At 45.9% G+C, this 22,701-nt stretch overlaps 1 protein-coding gene across 1 annotated transcript in view; it reads left to right on the top strand.

The window, feature by feature from the left end:
• The window catches only part of ahr1b (aryl hydrocarbon receptor 1b), a 59,795-nt gene that overhangs the window by 20,059 nt on the left and 17,035 nt on the right, over nucleotides 1–22,701 (top strand). Inside the window, exons 3-6 of the mRNA XM_056300939.1 lie at nucleotides 1,136–1,251; nucleotides 5,114–5,203; nucleotides 12,856–13,020; nucleotides 14,565–14,687. Coding sequence (XP_056156914.1) covers nucleotides 1,136–1,251; nucleotides 5,114–5,203; nucleotides 12,856–13,020; nucleotides 14,565–14,687 — 494 coding nt within the window. The remainder of the gene's footprint in view (nucleotides 1–1,135; nucleotides 1,252–5,113; nucleotides 5,204–12,855; nucleotides 13,021–14,564; nucleotides 14,688–22,701) is intronic.

Here is a 22,701-nt window from a genome sequence, read left to right as displayed (position 1 = left end):
CAGGAGTGTCTGCCGTCTCTCTGGAAAGTCAACGGGAGACGAGTAGAAGACATGGATCCACCTGTCCTGTCCTGCCATTCTGCTGTGCACAGACAAACTTGTCTCTCTGTATTTTGGATAAAGGGTGATTTTATAATGGATTTTGGGAGTAACTGGGCTGCCAGAGTTCATGTAGTATGATCAGAGATGACATCACTGTCGGGGCTCGCCCCGAATATTCACATACTCCTTCAGTTGGTATTCAGACATAATTTTAAGTGTTTTGATGCTATGTTGTTGTTTTTTGTTTGGCGGGGGTGTTCTGCACATCAGACAGTCACATCAGGAGTTTTTATGTTATTTTTTGATATTATATGGATGTATTGCCCAGCTCTAGTTTTTGAACTCCGAAATTCAATTTCACTGAGCTTCTTATCAGATCTTATTCTGGAGTCGCGCGCGCATACACACACACACACACACACACACACCTCTTATTCCACCTAGAGGGAGTAGGTTAAAGGTCAGCTCAGGGGAGTGGTCATGTGACCAAAGTCATATGCCAGGTTTGAACCCACGGTGCCAGGTGTATGGGGTCTTGGTGAGAGATAAAGCAGCACAACACTATACACATTATCTGTCAGCCTGAGTGTCGTGTGTGTGTGTGTGTGTGTGTGTGTGTGTGTGTGTGTGTGTGTGTTTAAAGCAGCAGCAGCAGGGGGTGATGGGAAGTTGTTGTGATTGGCTGTTTTCCAGACATGCTATACACCATGACTGTTCCTGTCGCTTGTGAACATCATATGTTTAACCGGCTCACAACAGTTGCTTTTAAACACACTAATTTTTAATTTTCACTCATCTGCTCAGTTTCACTTACATCATTACAGTGAGTCCTAATATCTGATTAATTATTTGATGCTCTATTGACTAATGAAGGAAAGTTTTCCTTTTTCTTTCCTGCTCAGAGGGATTGGGGGGAGGGGGATCACAGGGATCAGTTGGGGCATAGCCACCTTAACGCTATTAGGAATTTGGTTTGACTTGAGAACTGTTAAGTAGCATTTCCTCATTCTGCCCTCTCTCTCTGTCGCTCTCTCTCTGTCGCTCTCTCTCTGATGCTCTCTTTTCTCTCTTTTCTCTGTATTTCACTTTTTAGTGGCCCTAAAGAGCCAGCCGTCCAATGATGCGACAGGAAACAGATGTTGCCATGACAACAGGAAGACAACAGAAGTGATCGACAGCCATGTACCTGAGGGAGAACTTCTGCTGCAGGTCTGTGGCTTGCGAGCAAAACCACATAACGTAGTCTATACATGTCCACATGGAGGTCCCATAGACATACACACACAGTCCTGTCAAATTGTGATTTTGGTTACATATCCATATTTATATCCTTGTTAACACTGCTGTACGTTGAGGGATGGGTTTAGAGGCTCTTACCCTTGACCTCTTTGTTTGTTTTATGTGGTAATTAAAGGTAGAACGAGTAGGATTTGTCAGTTGCAGACACAACGTTCAATGTTGGCCCTTCCCTCCCCGGCTCAACGTCACCAGAAGGACACGCCCCCTGGCCGCGGTAGCCGGGACACATCCCCAGTGTACAGGCCAACTCCGCGTCACTCTTCATCCCCATGCTCTCCTTCACTGCTCGCCAGGAGGTGAACGTCAACCCCAGATTCACTCTCATTTTGGAACCAGCTCTGTCCGCTTGGCGTTTCGCCTCGCCTATATTTGCGTCTTTTCGGCGCTGTGTCCGCCATTGTCATAGCTTCCTCTTAAATGCGTGTTTACGATCCCAATCCGACAGCTGATCACTACGTTTTTATAGAGTCCTACTGTCCAAAGGTTAACGCCCAGAAACGTCCCGTACACAGCAAAATAAGAAAATACAGACAGATACGGACACCGCCACACACGTCCTGTGGCTCGTAAGTGATGAATGAGAGGGGTTATTTTTGTGAGTCAATGAATACATTGATCTTCCTACTACTCGTTCTGCCTTTAATGAAATCGTAAGTCGCTCCTGCCAGTAGGTCAAATGAATGACTTCAGCTGCAAAGCTGCAGTGTGGAGAAACACTCAGGACATGTGTGTCTATATAGGTCTAGTAATGGTGCGTGTGTCCCCGAGTCCAGGGTCCAAAAGCAACTTCCTGTCTTAGCTGCTGTGTTCCATTACAGACACTGAAACATAAATTATGGAGAGCCAGAGAACACATGCATTATTCAGAGGAGACGGCTGGTGTGTGTGTGTGTGTGTGTGTGTGTGTGTGTGTTTATGTAGGAGGTCATTATAAACGACTCAAATATATTATGATATATTTATATAATATTTATATATATTCATAATGTATTTATTAAGTAATAACTAATTAATTAATGTTAATAAATTCATTATGCCTTCATCACATGCTGTCATTAGCTGGTATTGTAATTGATTATTATGCTATTGAGAGACAAAGGCAAAATCAGACGTCGCCATGGCAACCCATCGTCCTGCACTGTCTTTTGCCGTCCTGCCATCTCCATCGCGGTTTGTTGTGTTTCCTGTGCTGTGTTACCAACTGCCGTTTAACATCTCCCAGGACAAAATAGTAATTCTAATACTGAGTTTTCTGTCAATTACCGAGGGTTCAAGGCGTTCGGGTCAGCCCTCGTATATTGTCGTGTCCACATAACATGGCCCTCCAATATAAGCCTTCCTCTGTCCATCCCTCGCTCACATACATCCGAACCCACACACAGAGCTGTTTGTCTGGTGTGTGGGGGGGGGGGGGGGGGCAGGGGGGGGGGCATCTGAGGCCAGCTCATTTGTAAAGACGCTCGCACAAAATGTTTGTTCCCGACAGGAATGAGTGTACCCTGCCAAGGCTGACTGTAGACGGGCCTGGGATGAAATGACACTCTGTGTGTGTGTGTGTGTGTGTGTCTGTGTGTGTGTGTGTGTGTGTGTTGAACAGAGAGAGCTTTTCTTTGTTTTCCTTTCTTCCAGCCATTGTTTGTTGTCATGTTGTAGGGAACACACTGACAGAGACAACAAACAATCCTCTCCCTCCCTCTCTTTCTCTCCCTCTCTTTCTCCCTCTCTCTCTCGCTTGTTCCATCTCTCTCCCCCGAGAGAGAGAGACAGGGCCGTGTTTTTTCTGCAGACAGATGAATCTAAATATTTATATACAGCGCTTGTTTGCCACCATGTGTGTGTGTGTGTGTGTGTGTGTGTGTGTAAATTGGGGTTCAAGGAGATAAACTGTGTGGCCACATGGCTTGAAGTATTGCTGCTTTTTACCCCTATTAAAGCAGAAACCCTCGATCCTGAGGTGACGTGTGCCTTATTAGTTTAGTTTTATATAAACAACATTGGATTTTTTTTGGGGGGGGGGGTTCCCCCTTTTTCTCCCCAGTTGTACTTGGCCAATAACCCCACTCTTCCGAGCCATCCCAGTCGCTGCTCCACCCCCTCTGCCGATCCGGGGAGGGCCGCAGACTACCACATGCCTCCTCCAATACATGTGGAGTCGCCAGCCGCTTCTTTTCACCTGCCAGTGACGAGTTTCACCAGGGGGGACGTAGCGTGTGGGAGGATCACGCTATCCCCCCCCCCCCAGTCCCCCGCTAGACCCGCAGACACAGCCAATTGTGTCTCTAGGGACGCCCGACCAAGCCGGAGGTAATACGGGGATTCGAACCGGCGATCCCCATGTAGGTAAGCAACAGAATAGACCGCTACACTACCCGGACACCCAAAAACACGCTGCTGGTGTGTGTATGGAGAACACACCAACAGTCCAGATACTGTGTATGCTCCTTGTTAAGCAGAACTGATGTGAGTCTTGGGTCCTGCTGTGTTGATGCACAGTGTGCACAGGGGGAGATCCATGTGGACTGAGGTGGTGCAGGGTGCACGGATACAAAGCCTCCCCAAGCCCTCCCGGGGTTGTTATCATCATCATCATCATCAGAGAGGTGTAGGAAGTCCCAAGCAGAGCACAGTATCATCACCCCCCCCCCCGGACCCCGGGGAAGAGGGCAGCAGGTGGAAAGGAGACCAAACCTTGGCTGAGGTGTGAGTCAGCCCACCGATTCTGTGCCGATGGGTTTTCAACCCCTTCCCTACCCCTGTCTGCCCTCCCCCGTTTCTCCCCTTGTCCTTTGGGTGAACCAATGCCTCATCTATGACTCTGCCAAGGGTCAGATCAGCCCCGGTTTGGGTTTGTTTTGCACTGCTTTCTTCCATCATCCGGACTACAGCTCACTGTTTGTTTTTCCCCCCATGTTGAGAAAGACTGGATGTGTCTCAGGCTGTTGGGGTCTCTGTGGTTGTATTTGGTAGCTCCCAGTGACTGATATTAGTAGACTGGTTGTACTGAGCAGCTACCAGTGTGAAAGTGTAGTATCCTGCATAACAGATGGACCAGACATTCTCTGTCTCTCTCTCATATTTCCAGGTGAAGGTAAAGCTATTGACTTTTTCAGTGATGACTCATTGTATGTTTAGTGTGAGGGTCTTCCTGTTCTAAATCTACATATGTACATTCTGGGACTTGGTGCTCTGTCTGACTGCTGTTTTCCAGGTCTCACACCATGTGCACTGGGGATTTGACCCAGCATCCTTGTGTTCACCACCCTCTTTCCTAACGCAAAACACTAACACACACAACACACATAAAATACAGCGACAACTGAATTCAAATGATGTGTGTGTGTGTGTGTGTGAGAGAGAGTGTGTGAGAGAGAGTGTGTGTGAATGTATTTGAGTGAGTCTATTAGACTTGCTCTTGTTTGGTTTTGGTGAGACAACAGTATCATGTGAGTCCTATAAAAAAAAAACTGCACACTGTTGGACTGCAGTCTTCCATCACTGTCATATCTGTGAAAGCCTTTAGTGGATGCAGACAGTCTTATTTCCAGGCCGACCTTTAATTGTCGGCCTCTGACCTTTGACCTTATCATGGAGGGGGGCAAGGACAAAGAGAATCCCCCACTGGTTATCAGTTCAGTGTGTTGTGTATGTTTTATTTCTTACAGTAGATAATGTGTCTTATTGAGGGAATTCAAGAGAAGGTTTTAATATGTCTGTGTGTGTGTGTGTGTGTGTGTGTGTGTGTGTGTGTGTGTGTGTGTGTGTGTGTGTGTAGGCCCTGAACGGTTTCGTCCTGGTGGTGACGGCTGAAGGCATCGTGTTCTTCTCATCTCACACCATCCAGGATTATCTGGGATTTCATCAGGTAAAAACCAAGGAAAACCTCTATCAATCACCTAAATATACCTATCACCTACTTGGGCCCGCCCACAAATGAGCTCCGCCCACCAGCCCCTCCCCAAAAGCACTGGTATTCCCCTTAGGTAAACCTCCCCTGGTGGAAAGTTGGCACCCAAACACACCTTTTCTTTGCCCAAAAGCCCCCAGCAGCCCCCTGATTTTATGATGTAGAAGAAGAGATTGAGCCACCGTGTTACTGTCCAAGTGTTTGTATGTGAAATTACACATACTGAATGAAATCTGCAGAACGTTTCTGTGCTCGCTTGAGGTGGGCAAACTTTCCTGTTCAGTATAAAGAAATGCAGTGAATTACCATGGAAACACGTTTGCCGTAAAAAAGGAAACGTGAGTCGAATTTAATCAAATGATGAGCTGTTTCTTCATCTTAACTGGTCCGTCTTCCTCGTGGACGTGGAAGTATGGTTATATAATAATATAGGACATGTAGGCCTACATGGGTGTTTTTATTCATTCAAACGGATTTGATGGAAATGCTCCTTAATTGATTAATTTTTAGACATTTAATCATTTGCTTTAAATTTATGAATGGACACTGAGACTTTCATCACTGTAGGTTTATTAAATGATAGATGTAGATGAGAACAGAGATAGAACTGGTGTTGCTGATATTAGGATTGGTATTCTGCATAATCCAGTCTCACACACACACACACACACACACACACACACAGTGGCAAGTTGGCTGAGCTGTTGTGTGTTTAATGGGAGTGTAATCTGACCCAGGGCTCACATTAGGGTCAGACAGAGTGACCAGAACCCTGACCCCTGGCCAAGATATAGCTCATATAGGACAGAGTTGGAGCATAAAACATCGAGAGAGAGAGAGCGAGAGACAGTAAGGGAGGGGGAGGAGGAAAGAGGGAGACAGACAGGAAGAAAGGACTGTTTCATGTCAGTGAGAGACAGACAGTAAGAGAGAGAGAAGAGGAAAGAGGGGGACAGACAGGAAGAACGGACAGTTTCATGTCAGAGGAAACAGCTCTGCTGATGAACCACAAGAAGCTGTGACCTGCATTATTAGCCCATGTTCAGAGCATAATGATGACAATTATGATGATGATGAGAATCATGATAGTGTTATTCCAAATAATTATGATTATAATAATGAGGATGAGAACTAGGAAATTCGTATCAAATCAAGTTTTTATTTTTATTGCACATTTTGTATGGTAACAGTGCACAGATAGAGAAATGATAACACAAGGTGAAGAAAATGTAAAAATAAGACAATACAATGACGTGACAGAGCCTGTGATTGGTCGACAGCAAACTGGCAGCTGTTAAGAAAATAAACACAACTAGAAAGATGTGTTTGTGTTGAAAAGTTGCTGTGGAAGTGTCTCGGCGCCGATGTTTAGGACCATACACACACAACGCTGCCTCAGTATCAGTCTTGTTTTGTTTGCCGGGAATCGTGTGTAGTATAGTTAATCGTTCATTCCTAGCTGGAAGTGGTTGCAGGGTGGTTAACAGGATATCAATCAATCAGACTTTATTTGTATAGCAATTTTCATACAAGCAAATGTAACACAAAGCGCTTCACACAATAAAACAATAAAATCTCCCCCCCCTCCCCAAAATAAGTAAAAGTACTGGCAAATTTTATAAAAGTACAGACAAGTTTAAAACTAAGGAAAATAAGTAAAAGTGCGAAAAACATTGATTAATTAAAAGTAACAACAGAGCAGAATTTATAAAAATAGCAAAATATATAACACACACACACACACACTATAAATTTAGCTGTAGGCCCAACATCCACCCATCATAACCAGCTGATGATGCATCATAACCAGCTGATGTTGCACTGATTCCCTGTCCAGCGATTCACTTCTATGACCTAAAAAAAAAAAAACAGCAGAATTTCATACGTGTGAATAACACCTACAAATCTCTTAACCCTGTTCACAACATCTGAAAGTTTGTGCGGTTTGCTACAGCAGGTTGATCTATGCAAGACTCGCTTGAGTCTGAATCCTCTGAGCATGCTAGCTTCAAGCTAACCATAACATATTTGACTTGTTGTAGAAGCATTAAAAGTTATTATACAGTCAGGCATCGGGGTAGCGTGGCGGTCTATTCCGTTGCCTACCAACATGGAGATCGCGGGGTCGAATCCTCACTTTACCTCCAGCTTGGTCGGGCGTCCCTACAGATACAATTGGCTGTGTCTGCAGATGGGAAGCTGGATGTGGGTATATGTCTTGGTCGCTGCACTAGCGCTTCCTCTGGTCAGTCGGGGCGCCTGTTGGGGAGGGGGAACTGGGGGGAATAGCGTGATCCTCCCACGCGCTATGTCCCCCTGGTGAAACTCCTCACTGTCAGGTGAAAAGAAGCGGCTGGCGACTCCACATGTGTCGGAGGAGACGTATGGTGGTCTGCATCCCTCCCTGGATCGACAGAGGGAGTGGAGCAACGACCAGGACAGCTTGGAAGAGTAGAGTAATTGGCCGGATACAATTGGGGAGAAAAAGGAGGTGGGGGAAATCCAAAAAAAAAAAAGAATTATTATGATATAGTAATCTGTAAAACTGAACTAAATCGGAAAAAATATGTATTCAAGATGACAGGTCTCTTCCTCTCTCTCTCTCTCTCTCTCTCTCTCTCTCTCTCGCTCTCTCACAATGGATCAATATGATAGGATGTGATGTGTTGGTCAGTGGTTCCTGTACATAAAGTCTCTGCTGCTTGTCAAGTTCCACTTTATCGTCGTGTGTAGAATATAATGAAATTCTCGTCCTCTGGCTCTCTCTGCCTCAACACCAAGGACACAAAGGACAAACCATCCCAAAAAATATACAGTACATGATAACAGTAGATATAAAGTACTTGGCTGAAGCCCTTCAAATATCCCTGAGGCCGTGTCATCTAACTACTGTAGTGTTAGACCCCACAATATGTTTTGGATTATGGGGGATTAGTCTGTGACCAGGGCGGGTTGGAGGCCCTTGGGTCGGGGCAGGGGGTCCGGGGTGGGGTCTGGTGGCGGTGCTAACGGAGGGGTTGGCACCAAAGGGTAGGAACAACCGCGACTCCACATGCCCTCGTGGAGACCAGAAACAAACACGCATATGGATAGAGAGATTTAATCCAATTGGCTTTCACAGCAAATCACCCCTCGCTCCTCTATAATCCCATTTTTAGAATGTGATTATGAATTTATCCAAAGTGTCTGTCTCTGTTCATATGCCTCTCTCTCTCTCTCTCTCTCTCTCTCTCTCTCTCTCTCTCTCTCTCTCTCTCTCTCTCTGTCTGTCTCGTAATCTTTTGGTCTCTCTGCTTAGCTTTCTCTTTCTTCCATCTGTCTTTCTATTTGACTGTTTCTCCTTGTGGAAATTTCTTTCTGCCTCTTCCTAACACACCCATATGTGCCCGTTAAACACGTTCCGTGTGTACTTGCTCTGCACACACATTAACACACGCACACCCAAACTGTAAATTTACACATCGGATCAGTCCTAGCAGGGTGTGAACAACATCTCCGAGCGCCCCGTCCACCCAAGACCCGTCACATCTCGTCTACCAAGCGAACCTAAATGTATGTTGATGCTCCGGCCGCAGTTCACAGGTAGTGTTTGGCAACAGGACCGAGCAGCAAGACGGGAGGTGTTAAGAGACACGCCCTCGGGCCACACATCATCTGCTGTTACACTGACCGTAAAACAGGAAATACTGAACGGAAGGAGGTGGAGGACATGAAGGGATGAGAAATGAACAAAACAGGAGGAAATGTGGAGAAAAAACCGGAAGTTAGTGATGGACAGATTAACAGACAGATGGACTGAGACGGATAGATAGATCTCATCTCATCGTCAGCTGCTTCTCCGGGGTCGGGTCGCGGTGGCAGCAAGCTAAGTAGGGCGCTCCAGACGTCCCTCACCCCAGCAACGCCCTCCAGCTCCTCCTGGAGGATCCCAAGGCGTTCTCAGGCCAAAATGGACATGTAGTCCCCCCAACAAGTTCTGGATCTACCCCGGGGTGTCCTCCCAGTTGGACGTGCCCGGAAAACCTCCAAAGGAAGGCGCCCAGGAGGCACCCTAATCAGGTGCCCGAACCACCTCAACTGGCTCCTTTCGATGCGAAGGAGCAACGGCTCTACTCCCAGCTCCCCCGGGATGTCTGAGCTCCTCACCCTATCTCTAAGGCTGAGACCAGACACATCTGGGCAGAAGCACATCTGGGCCCAGATAGATAGATGATTAGCTTAATTCATAGAGCCCTTTTCAACACCACTTTGGTGAAGTGTTTTAAAACCGTAACACTGAAAAACAATGAAAGAACAGGTAAAATAGTGAAATGAAAATAAAAAGGAAAGGAAAAACAGCAAGGACATAGTAAAACCTAATCAGCAATTAAAAAGACCAATCTATAAATAACGAATTTTTGAGACTTCGTTTTTGAGTTTTTTTTTTTTTTTTTTACATTCATTGTACTGCACACTACTGTATGTAGAGATGGAAAAATTGATGATAATTGCATGAATGACTTTTGCAACTGCTACTACCAGTTGCCAATGGCGCCCCCATGGGGGGGGGGAGGGGGCTGTGGCCACCATGCCAAAATTACTGGCCCACCCCACTGGCCCTCCCAGCTGACAAGCCCCAGTCATTCTAATTTCTTTGCAACGGCAAGCCCTTAAAAATCCGATATACATTTAAAGCGGAACAGTTGACTTTCTGGCCACAGTGTTACAGGACATTTTTACAAGCGCACACAATTCCCTTGTTTTTTGCCTGGGAGACCCCATTATATCGTTTTGATTTTCTGCGTGGGTTCAACACATGTTGAGGTAAGCTCAACTGGCATTACGAGACAGCCGTGCTGGAGGAGTGGAACACAACAAGTGAGTAGTCCTTACCATCAGTTGAACGGGAAATATGGGGAAAAAAGGTTTTTAATATGCAGCACTCAAGCTAAGAAAATCTACCTTCTAAAAACTTTTTGCCTGTAAGTCTGTGGATGTGCAGCCTCCTAGGCAGACCCTTGCACAAATGCGACTAAGTCTAACATGAACTTCCACTTCCCAGGTTTGCTATGCGACCATTTTGGCTGCAGTGTACTAGCTCTGCTTTCGCTAATGTTCCGGAAAACCAGTCAGGTCAGCTCTGGCTTCAGATGAGAGGGAGAGAAGTGGTGGTCGAGCGAGCTAGAGAGTGAATGAAGAGAGGAAGCGGCGGTAAATGTGCACAAAAATTATTAAGCTGATGGGTCCAGTAGTAAGCGAGATTAGCCGTGGACAGACACGCGTGCACGCGACCAAACACATTATCAATTATCAATAAATCAATTATCTCCTATAGCCACTTTTTGGCCAGCTAGAATCTTGACATTTCAAATAAAATTTTTGTTCGAGCCTATGATTCCAAGAACAGAGGATACTTGTAAATTATACAAAATATAATATGCTGCACATAATGAAACTGTTATCAGCTAATAATTAATATTTATGTTTAAGCAACCCACGCCCTTAATTTATTTGTGATGATGCATTCATATTGGAATTTGATAGGCTAATTAATGATTCGTTGGCCGATCTCATGTGAATATCATATTCAATCAGACAAGGAGTTAAACAGTATGCAATTTGTAATACACTATAATATAGTGTTTTTACCTTTGTACGAACTTGCATACCCTAAAATTCCTCTTTGCTGTATAGACTTTTTAGTGTGCCACCCCAAGATTTTCACCGGCCCCATCTGCAGGCACCACTGCAGAAGATTGATGGATGGATAAACACATAATTGGATAAATGCATAATTGGCCGAAATATCAAGGGCTTATTGAGAAATTAATTACATCAGTTTAAATACATGTACAGATATGAAAACAGAAATATGGAACATCTGAAAATGTACTCACATTCTAACATACCTAAAGAGCTAAGTAGCTGTGTAAGGTGACCTCTGTGTGGCCTCTCAGCCAAACACCCTAGACTGTGACGGTGGCGAGGTTCTGGTCCTGCGCCAAGTCATACTGTGTCTCGATGAAAGATAGTGGGTAACGGGGGTCGCTGGCCCAGTTTCAGGCGTTTGATGTAAGCACATAGTGACACTTGATTTCTTTTGGCTTTCCCTCAAGGCAAACGCTATCAAACACTCCCCTCAAGGTTGATTTGAGGCCTTGAAATCTATTTCAGACATGGTTCAGGAAGTTGTAGGAGGGCCGGGACTGACTGTTCATTCAGCGCGTCCTCTGGTTTCATTTAGCAATGATGCAGCACCACAGGAAGTGCACTGCTAACAACACAGGAAATACACAGCCAATACCGCAGGAAGTGCACTGCTAACACTGCAGGAAGTACACTGCCAACACCACGGGAAGTGCACTGCTAATACCACAGGAAGTACACTGCCAACATCACAGGAAGTACACTTCCAATGCCACAGAAGGTACACTTATATATGGAACATTTAACGTTATTTGGCCAAAACTCCCCTCCAAGACACAATAGTATCCTAATGGCTAAAATTAAGAATGTTATTATGGGATTTATGGGGGCGCTGGTGAGCACTAACATGTGATTTATGTACTGAAGTTCAGTAAAGCCACCACACCTTGGTCCACATCACTTTTAAATAGAGTTGGCAGCCCATAATTCTTGCTGGTCTTAAAACTATATTGCTTATTGGAATAACGTTGCTGCTGCTGCTGTTGTTGTTGTTGATTAAAGATATATTAAACATTTTTATGTTTTTAATCACAGGGGTTTATCACGACCACTTACTAAAGGTGATGCTCTAGGGGATGCTGTACATTACCACCATTTTACAGAGCTTTACTGTGCTCGGTGTTGGATCTTTTTTTTCCTCTTCTTTTCTTCGCCCCCCCCCCCCCCCAAAAAAAATAGAGGCCAGCCTCTCATGGGTTACTGCTTAAATAAACACTACTGATTATTCTGATGAATTTCAGCTGGGAGGCTTTCTCTTTAACCCTGTGGGGGGGGGGGTTGCATCATGTGTTTGTGTGTGGTGTTGTTGGGAGTTTTTTTTGCCTGCAGACATGAGGCACCAGAGTGTGTTTAATTCACTGTACCACACTCTGCATGATGTGTGTTGTTGGGATGTTTAAACTAAAATTGTCCTCGAGCCGGTTCAATGAGATGAGTGACTTTCAGCCTCGGGCGTCCATTAAAACAAGGATGGTGGGAGAAAGACTGGTTGAAGTTTGAGTTACAGTTAAAGCGACAGTAGACCACTTTTTTGCCTTTTTTTTTTTATTATTTTTTATTTTTTTTGCATTTCAGTGGTATTAAGTGATCACTAAAATGGTGTTCATGTGTGTCAATGACTTTAGCAGGTTTTCAGGATTGTAGCTTTAAGTTATGTAGTATATATCATATATCATGTCTTAATCAGAATATTATCGTCATCAGATCAGAATATTCATTAGATTAATATCAGCATATTGATAACATAGGCATTGAAGGTTGGCGGCAACTGAAGAGGCGTCCTGAGACTTAGTGATGTGGCGTGCATGTGAAGCCCATTAAGTGTGTTAAACAAGTCACAGATTTCAATTCATCGGGTTGACAAATGTCTCTGAAAACCAAATAATGACAAACGAGTCTTTTTATCTCTTTGTGTTTGACTGCAGACAGACGTGATGCACCAGAGCGTGTTTGATTTGATCCATACGGAGGACCAGCATGAGTTCATGAGGAACCTCCACTGGGCCCTCAACCCCCCCGCCGGCACCGGCGCTGATCCGACCACAGCGACACCAGCAGGTCCGTCTCCCACCCACAGTGTACATCCTCCAGTGACGGATGGATGGAAAGATAAACGGATAAATAGATAGTTGCATGAAAAAATACTTTAAATTTTACTTTATTCAGCCTTTGACCAGGAAGTCACGTTAACTGTAAGAATGTCTTTTTTAAGGGAGACCTGACCAAGGATCGGCAACGTCAATAACATAAAAGTTTCAGACAAACGGGTGTCCGGGTTGTGCAGCGGTCTATTCCGTTGCCTACCAATATGGGGATCGCCGGTTCGAATCCCCGTGTTACCTCCGGCTTGGTTGGGCTTCCCTACAGACACAATTGGCCGTGTCTGCGGGTGGGAAGCCGGATGTGGGTATGTGTCCTAGTCACTGAACTAGCGCCTCCTCTGATCGGTCAGGGCGCCTGTTCGGGGGGGCGGGGACTGGGGGGGAATAGCGTAATTCTTCCATGCGCTACATCCCGCTGGTGAAACTCCTCACTGTCAGGTGAAAAAAAGCGGCTGGTGGCTCCACGTGTATCGGAGGAGGCATGTGGTAGGGGGTGGAGCAGTGACCGGGATGGCTCGGAGAGCAGGGTGATTGGCCAGGTTCAATTGGGGAGAAAAAGCGGGGGATCCCAAAAAAAATCAGACAAACAACATAAAACCTCTGCACAGCATGTTAAGGTGAATACAACTGCAGTTATATAGACGGACGGATGGATGGATAGATAGGGGGATGGATATATCGATGGACATAAATGGATCAATAAATGTGTCCATACATATTTTGGCAAACCTGTATATGGACAAATCGATAGCCAGACAGATGATGTGATGTTATTAGACCTATAAGTATCCAGATACCCGTTTATGTGTGTTGGCAGGTAAAGGCAGACAAATAATTGATTGATTAATTGATCAGTGTACTTTGTGACATGTTGCTGCCCACGACAGAATATACGGCTGCAGTGTATTGACCAGTAAGAGGCTGATGGGTGAACTGGATGCTACAGCATCAGTACCGAGTTCAAATGGAACGCGGCAGGGCTTCCCTGGTCGGCCCTCTTCAACCTTTATACACAGAGAATACATTTCATTCCTGCTGAGCTCAGGACAGCGAGAGGCGAGAGGAGCTGACCTTTTGCAAGAGCTCCCTGATAGAGGCTAAATGTTACACACACACACACAGGCACGCACATAGTCATAAAATACACACACACACACACACACAGTAACTTTGTTTACAAATGTATACATATACTGTAATGGCATACATTCACACACACACACACACACACGCACACAAACCAAAGACGAAGCTGACCTGGGTCAATTAGTATTTGCCGAAAAAGAAAAGCCAGGGGGGAAAAAGCATTTGTTTTATACTGCTCATAGTACCAGCTGGGTGGGGCTACAATGTGGAAGCAGTATGGTTTGTAACAGAAGGTTTGGACACGCAAAAGAGAGAATTTGAAAGTGGATTTTCTGTGTTTTTCTGTGATTCGTAGCTCACCGAACCCTGTCCGTTGGATGGAAGTTGTATCGTGGCATCAAAGTAAATGTTTTTACTTTTCACACGTTGATTCCCCAGATGGAAAGCCGGTGTCGACCTCGCTGGTGACCTATGACCCCGATCAGCTCCCCCCGGAGAACTCCTCCTTCCTGGAGAGGAGCTTTGTCTGCCGGTTCCGCTGCCTGTTGGACAACTCCTCCGGCTTCCTGGTAGGTCGCCGTCTGACGCTGTGTGTGTGTGTGTGTGTGTGTGTGTGTGTGTGTGTGTGTGTGTGTGTGTGTGTGTGTGTGTGTGTGTGTGTGTGTGTGTGTGTGTGTGTGTGTGCATGCGCGCGTGCCCTTTCCAGCAGTCACTTGCTAGCAGTCTTTGGGAGGTTTTGGTTTCCATTGCAGTTGTTGTGAATGTTTACCTGGTATTCTGCTGAGTGTAATCTATTACTTTAACACAGAGGGAGTTATTGTGAATTAGTTTGAGTAAGAAACATCGACTACTCACAGCACCGTGATGCAAACACACGAGGCCCCCTTGCAGCTAACCCTGAATGGACCCTTTTCCTGCAGCACAGCAGGCAATCCCCCCCACCCCCACCTTTTTCTCCTCAATTGTACTTGGCCAATTGCCCCACTCTTCCGAGCCGTCCTGGTCACTGCTCCATCCCCTCTGCCGATCCGGGGAGAGCTGCAGACTACCACATGCCTCCTCCAAAACATGTGGAGTCGCCAGCTGCTTCGTTTCACCGGACGGTGAGGAGTTTCACCAGGGGGACGTAGTACGTGGGAGGATCCCGCTATTCCCCCCCAGTTACCCCTCCCCCCTGAACAGGCGCCCCCACTGACCAGAGGAGGCGCTAGTGCAGCGACCAGGACATAGACCCACATCCGGCTTCCCACCCGCAGACACGACCAGTTGTGTCTGTAACGCCCCACCGAGCCGGAGATACAGAGCAGGCGGATTTTAACATCTTTCGTAGTGAGGATCCTTATAATTTCAAACGCACAACCAAATTTAACAGACCACTGTAGAACATAGGACACAGATTATGGAGTGAATTGTACTGAGTAGTGTCACGACCGCTGTCAAGGTGCTGATCCTGCGATGGCCATGATCGCGGGAGCTGTCCAAGGTACTCCGTGTTTGACTCCTCCTCATTACTCATTGTCAGAGATTGGTGTATTTTATTATCAAAGTTATTGTAATAAGCCCACCCACCCACTCAACTCAGATTGTTACACAACCTTACTGTAAAGATAGATAGAACAGGCTTTTCCTTTATGGCCAGATTATTTTTTATCTTAAATCACTTTTTCAAGTATAGCAACAAATATTACACCCATTGTAAATACATGTTCCCTGGTGGTTAGGATTCGGCACTCTCACTTTGGATTGGGCCGTGCTCGATTTCCTTTATGGCAGACACTGTTATTCATCCGTCGCAGTGACGAGGACCATCTAGTCATCCTGTGATGGATGACTGATGACTTGCACAATGATTAAAGTGAGGAAGAGTTGCGCATCATCAACCCCACTCTCTTGTCCGAGACCACCTACTAACAGTGGCAAGACTAGCAAGACGACTGGCAATGGAGACGGATGCAGATTTTTCTCAGGGTTTCTTCCCGAAGACTTTGCCATAGATGAGCATACCCGCAAGGCAGTGGAGGTTTTAAATCAGAATTGTCCTCCTAGATGAACTGCCCGACAGGCTAACGAGCTTCATCTACCCGGGTTTGAAATCAGAGTTGTCCTTTTCCTAGATTGGCTGCCAACCACGGCTAACGAGTCCAATCGACCCACCCGGTTATACCGCCGGGAACCCGGTCGCTCCCACAGCAGACTTTGTGAAAACAGGAGGTACCACGAGAAGGTGCTGCTGCGGACACATTTGCGTAGAAGCGGCCATATGCTAAGGTCCTGATGGATCCGCGGCGATCACTACACCAGAAAGCGAGAGGCCGCCGCACCGCTTTGCATTCCTTTTGGCAAGTAGGACATCTGGCCCAATACTCGCCACCTCCCAATGGCGGACACTAACGCGCGTCTAAATGAGAGCACTTATTCTGGAAAATCTGTGGATAAGTCATCTTTGTATTGGTCAACCAGGGCACTTGCTCATTTATACGACATTTCACCATCGGATTTTAACAAAAGTTCTTGCGTTCATAAAAACCCAAACCTCCATGCCCTCTGATGTAAAAAAAGAAAAAAAAGAAAACTATAGACCAGCAAAGATTTTTTAAAATATTTGTTTTATTTATGCACCAATATTGACTCTGAAAATACAGACAATATCAGGATGTGCATGCATCCTTTGTAATTGTAATTTTTTAAAAGAACATTAAAAAAATTATTTATTCGTTTTCCAAGCCGCTTATCTTAATTAGGGTCATGGGGTGCTGGAGCCTATCCCAGCGCTCGTTGGGCGGAAGGTGGGGGAACAGCCTGGACAGGTCCAGTCCATCACAGGGCAACGCTTTAAATGTCAGTAAGACGACAGAAATCATTGTTGACTTTAGAAAGATGAGGAAATCACGTTCCTAAGATAAGAAATAAATGAATATGATAATAATAATAATAATAAATAAAATTAAAATAAATAAGATAAGATAAATATGATAGAAATAAATAAGATAAAATAAAGGTAATAATAAATAAATGAGATAAAAAAAATAAAATAAAAATCTTAATAGCTGTGTATGGAGAGTAGCTGGAAAGACAGCCAGTTAGCATTATGTAACCTGACTCCTCGGTTCAGAGAGATGAAATAACTATTTATTTGTGGAGACAAAAGCCCAGGTTCCAGCTTTAAGTGTGTTGCTCAAAGGCACTACGGCAAGGATTAGACCCTCGGCCCTCCTGGAGGAAGGCTCTCTCAGGCTCTGTCACCCCCGGCCCACCCTGACGTCGTGTTTGCGTGAGCGGTAAGCCCAGGTCTGTCTCTCCCTACCGCTTGCCGTGGCTTTGTCGCCATAATCCCCCCTGCTATTCAGGGTTAGACTCCTGACATCACCACCACGGGCCCTAAGCCCCCTAGAGTCAATTAACCACTGTTTGCCGAGGGCCTCCGAACACCCAGCACCCGGTTTAGGAGGGACAGGCGGATGAGAGGAGAGAAGAGAGGTGTTTCAGGGGTTTTTAACCCCCCCCCCCCCCCCCCAGTATGTTGTTGTGTTTCTGAGTAACGAAGTTGCTCTTGTCATTGTATGGTACTATTCCGTGTTTGAGCTGAAGTTTGTCTTAGTGTCTATGTGACACGGTTCGATTTGGGACTCAGGTGCAGACACAAACGAGGCTGAGACATGTAGTAGTTCGAAAACTGAAAACTGCCTTTACTTGGAAATATCGACAAGAATACAAAAATAAGGCAGAACAGACAAATCCAGGATGAAAACTGTCCCACGCCTGCAGGTGCGCCCTGTTTCTGTGCCTGGGGGTTGGCGGTGGGGGTGCGCCTTGGGGTGCGGTCCCGGCTTGTGCCTCTGGGGACTGGTTTGTGCTCCTCAGGGGTGTGCGGGGCTGTTGCTCTGCGGGCTCCTGCCCACCCGTGGCCACAGTGTTCCTCTTGGGTCGCGATGGTTTGGACTCCAGCTGTTCTCTTGGTCGTGGGGTGTCTGCACCACTGCAGGGCACGTGGGTGGTTGCAGAGCCTGTCTGCTGCTCAAAGGCACTACGATAAGATGCAGACCTCAGACACCAGAATTTATTGGGATTAATCCCGTGCACTCACAGGTGGACATGTCATATGCACGTACACACTGCTAGCATCTGTCTCACACACTCCCTGGAACATTCTCTGGATTACATTCTTCTTCTTAGTCCTTTTTTCCCTTTTTTCTGTCTTCTCCTTTAGCGCTATAACTACTGTCCTAAACTGATGAGATTAATTAAATTGTGTTTTGTCAAACACATGTCAGCATCTGTCTCTACGTCTCTGTCTTGTCAGATACGTGTTGTCATTTTTTGTTTCTAAGTTTCTTTGTTTCACTTGTGCTGATGGTCCCTCTCTTGGAGAGGCGGAAAAAAAAACCTGTGCTCTTGTCATCCCACAAATCATCCAAAGGATGTAGTTATTGTAAACGGTTATTGATCTTCTACTACTACTTTCGGCTGCTCCTGTTAGGGATCACCACAGTGGATCATCCGTTTCCATCTCTTCCTGTCCTCTGCATCTTCCTCTGTCACACCAGCCACCCGCATGTCCTCCCTCACCACATCCATAAACCTCCTCTTTGGCCTTCCTCTTTTCCTCTTCCTTGGCAGCTCCATATTCAGCATCCTTCTCCCAATATACCCAGCATCTTCTTGCTTTGTCTCCAAACTGTACAACCTGAGCTGCCCTCTAATATACTTGTTGCTAATCCTGTCCTTCTTCATCACTTCCGATGAAATTCTTAGCATCTTCAACTCTGCCACCTCCAGCTCCACCTCCTGTCTTTTCGTCAGTGCCAGTGTCTTCAAACCATATAACATTGCTGGTCTCACAACCATCTTGTAAACCTTCCCTTTAACTCTTGCTGGTACCCTTCTGTTGCAAATCACTCCTGACACTCTTCTCCACCCACTCCACCCTGCCTGCACTCTCTTCTCTACTTCTCTTCCGCACTCCCCGTTGCTTTGAACAGTTGACCCTAAGTATCTAAACTCGTACACCTTCGTCACCTGTACTCCTAAATGGTTATTGATAATCAATGAAAATTGACTTTACAGGTGGAGAACCTGAACTCAATTTACAGATTAAGGGCTCTATCTTGCACCCGGCACAAAGCGGCACCAAACGCAATACAAGTGTCTTTGCTAGTTTCAGGCTGACACAGTGGTCATTGTAACTTCTGAGCACCCATGTGCGTGTTGGTCTTAAAATGAGGTGTGGTCAGGTGCATTGTTGGCGTATTGCTATGTCGAGGCAGTGGAAAGCGATTGACCAACAAAAACCTGGTCTTAAGTCAACAGCACAGTATTTTACTGTAATTTTAATGGCGCATTATCCATCCATCCATCCATTTTCCAAACTGCTTATCCTGCTCTGATGGTCGTGGGGATGTTTGAGCCTATCCCAGCAATCAGTGGGCGGCAGGCAGGGAGACAGCCTGAACAGGCCACCAGACTATCACACAGGGCCGACATACACACACACACCCACACACATTCATACCTAGGGACAATTTAGTATGGTCAATTCACCTGACTTACCTGTCTTTGGACTGTGGGAGGAAACCGGAGCCCCCGGAGGAAACCCATGCAGACACGGGGAGAACATGCAAACTCCACACAGAGGATGACCTGGGATGACCCCCCAGGTTGGACAACCCTGGGGCTCGAACCCAGGACCTTCTTGCTATGAGGCAACTGCGCTAACCACTGCACCACCGTGCCGCCCATAATGTGAGCCCTTCTAGGAATTACTGGTGTCTCAGTGTGTAATTCTGTGATTAATCCAGTTGTATGTGAGTTACTATTCCATCTGAATCATCCATCCAGTATTGTTGTTATTAGTAGTATTATTGTTATTATTATTACTAATTCATGTTGCACCCAAAACACACCTATGATTAATTAAGAGACTAAGTACAACCCCTCTGAGCCATGTGCCTTACTTTGCACTCAGATTATCTACCACTAAACTAGCAAAAGTGGATTTGAGCATGCCCTAAATGCACTTGTACCGTGCGCTTTAGATCGTTAAAATAGAGCCCTAACTCTGTCTGGGACACACTGGCATGCAAATTCCCTGTGCTGTATGCCAAGCCTGCTGACAGCACAGGTTTAAAAAAAAAATAAAAAAAGGATTAGCCATAGGAGGGAGGCACAGAAGGCATGAATGTGACACTATGAGCTTCTCTAGACTTGTTAATATCGTCCATCTGGTCACCGGTTAGAGACACCATCAGCCGCTACAACAGTAACGTGGTAACCCGGGGTGTTTAAAAATGACGGTGTCCATTTCAGTACCACCGTACATTTTCCGTGCCACATCTATCTAATAGTCAATAATGTAATCAATAGAAGATTGCTGTCACCACAAATGCAAATTTGCATGGCGGCGTAACAAAGACAGCCCCCTCCAGCTGTCTCCAAAGTCTCTTTCTTATTTATATATTTATTCATTTATTTCAAACCCCTTAATGCAATATACCCCTGTAATATTAGGGAACTGTTTGACAGTATGATAAAGTGGAAAATGGATGGATAGTGGATGGAAACTGATGATTCGAGATCTGTCTCTGCAGATGAGAAGCGCTATACAAACTCAATTTATTATTATTATTATTATTATTATGAAACTGCCCAGCCCTACTGTCACCTGGTATTTATTGTCCATGTGAACGGCTGGAAAAGGCCACAATGTATGACAAATAATGATTTGCTGTATTTTTTTTCTCCAAATGGCCTCATACAATACAACACTCAAATACACACACACACACACATATATATATATATATACACACACATACATGCAAACCAACATTACACACACCCGGCATGTGTGTTACTGTGACCATATCCGTTCTGCGTATTCGGCTTTGCAACCTGCGTGCTCCTCATCCCGTCGAGGCCGTGCCCTGCATCCCAAGCTACAGAGAACAAGACTGGACGAAAGATGCTGTTATCTAGTCACTGAGCCAGTACAGAGTCACCCAGCACCCAGTTGCCCCGCCATCCAATCTCCTTTTACACGAACCTGAGTCAAAACTGCCCGGCCCTAGGGCCCATATCTGGAACCACAGTCATTAAAAAAAAAAAATCCATGGTAATGAGCGCTGCGATAGCGGGGACGTGGCCAGAGGGACGGGTTAGCTCTTCTCTTCGCCGTGTGCAGCTTAAAATGCTCCCCCCAGGAGCCTCGGAGGTAAATGAGACTGATTGGGGGCGACAGCCGGGGAGGAAGCAGCGACCGGCTCGAACGGAGCGGCCGACGTGAAACAAAGAGAGAACTTTAGACGTAGAAAGAAGTTTAAAGAGAGGGGAAAAAAACACGCTGCGCCAAAGCAGTTTGTCGTTCTTAATGAGCTCAACGGGCATTACTTAAACCAGCACAAGTCAGCAAAACCTGCATGGCTGGAAACAGCTGTTCATAAAGGAGGGCATTCATTAGCCTTTACCACACATTTGTCAACATCAGAAAATATTAAAAATATTGATAATTTTATTGAAATGGCTTTAAATGTTGTATCTGTCCTTTTTTTTTTTAACCTCTTCCTAACAGCACTTAACCACCAGACTCTGCAGACCAAAATATTTGCTGCAACCCTAATCCTTCATAGCGCTCGGTGCCTGAACTTAACCCTCCGGCTCGTAATGCTATTATTAACAATTGTTTAAATGATAAGACGGTTGTTTATGTCTTTAAGTGTTTGCTAATCTTATCAAGTGTGTTGTAAGAGCCCTAAAGTGCCCTATTACTTGTTTGCTGCTCATTATGTATAGCGACTCATTATGAAGTATCACCAGCAAGAGTTTTACTGCGATTAGCCGGCAGCCACACCAACACGTACCCTGGCTCGGCCGACTGGCGGAAGCTAAGCAAGAGTGGGCTTGGCCAGTACTTCGATGGGAGACTGCCCAGGAAAACGGAGTTGCTGCCGGAAGTGGTGATGGTGGGCCAGTAGGGGGCAGTCTTACCTCTGGTCCGATTTTTTTTTTTTAAATCCCGCCCCCAGTGCAGTGACGGGGACACTGTGCTGTAGGAGATGCCGTCCTTCAGATGAGACGTTAAACTGAGGTCCTGACTCGCTGTGGTCATTAAAGATCCCATGGCAATTATCGCAGAGTCGGGGGTCCTCCGGTGTCCTGGCAAGAATTCCCAACCTGGCTCTCTCCATCTGGCCACCGAATCATCCCCCCATGTAATTGACTCAGTGATTCCTCCCTCTCCACCTGATGTGTGGTGAGCGTTCTGGTGAAAATGGCTGCCGTGCATCACCCAGGTGGTGCTACACATTGGTGGGGGTTGAGGTGAGTTTCCCCCTTCAATGTGAAGTGCTTTGGGTGTCTAGATAAAGTCATCCATCCATTCATTCTCCAAACTGCTTATCCTACTCAGGGTCGCGGGGATGCTGGAGCCTATCCCAGCAGTCATCTGGCGGCAGGCGGGTAGACACCCTGGACAGGCCGCCAGACCATCACAGAGCCAACACACACACACACACACACACATTCACACCTAGGGACAATTTAGTACGGACGATTCACCTGACCTGCGTGTTTTTGGACTGTGGGAGGAAA

This window comes from Lampris incognitus, chromosome 21, assembly GCF_029633865.1.
Source record: "Lampris incognitus isolate fLamInc1 chromosome 21, fLamInc1.hap2, whole genome shotgun sequence".
Taxonomy (NCBI): Eukaryota; Metazoa; Chordata; class Actinopteri; order Lampriformes; family Lampridae; genus Lampris; species Lampris incognitus.
Note: the sequence above shows the minus strand (reverse complement) of the source record. Positions and strands in the feature narration are given on the sequence as shown.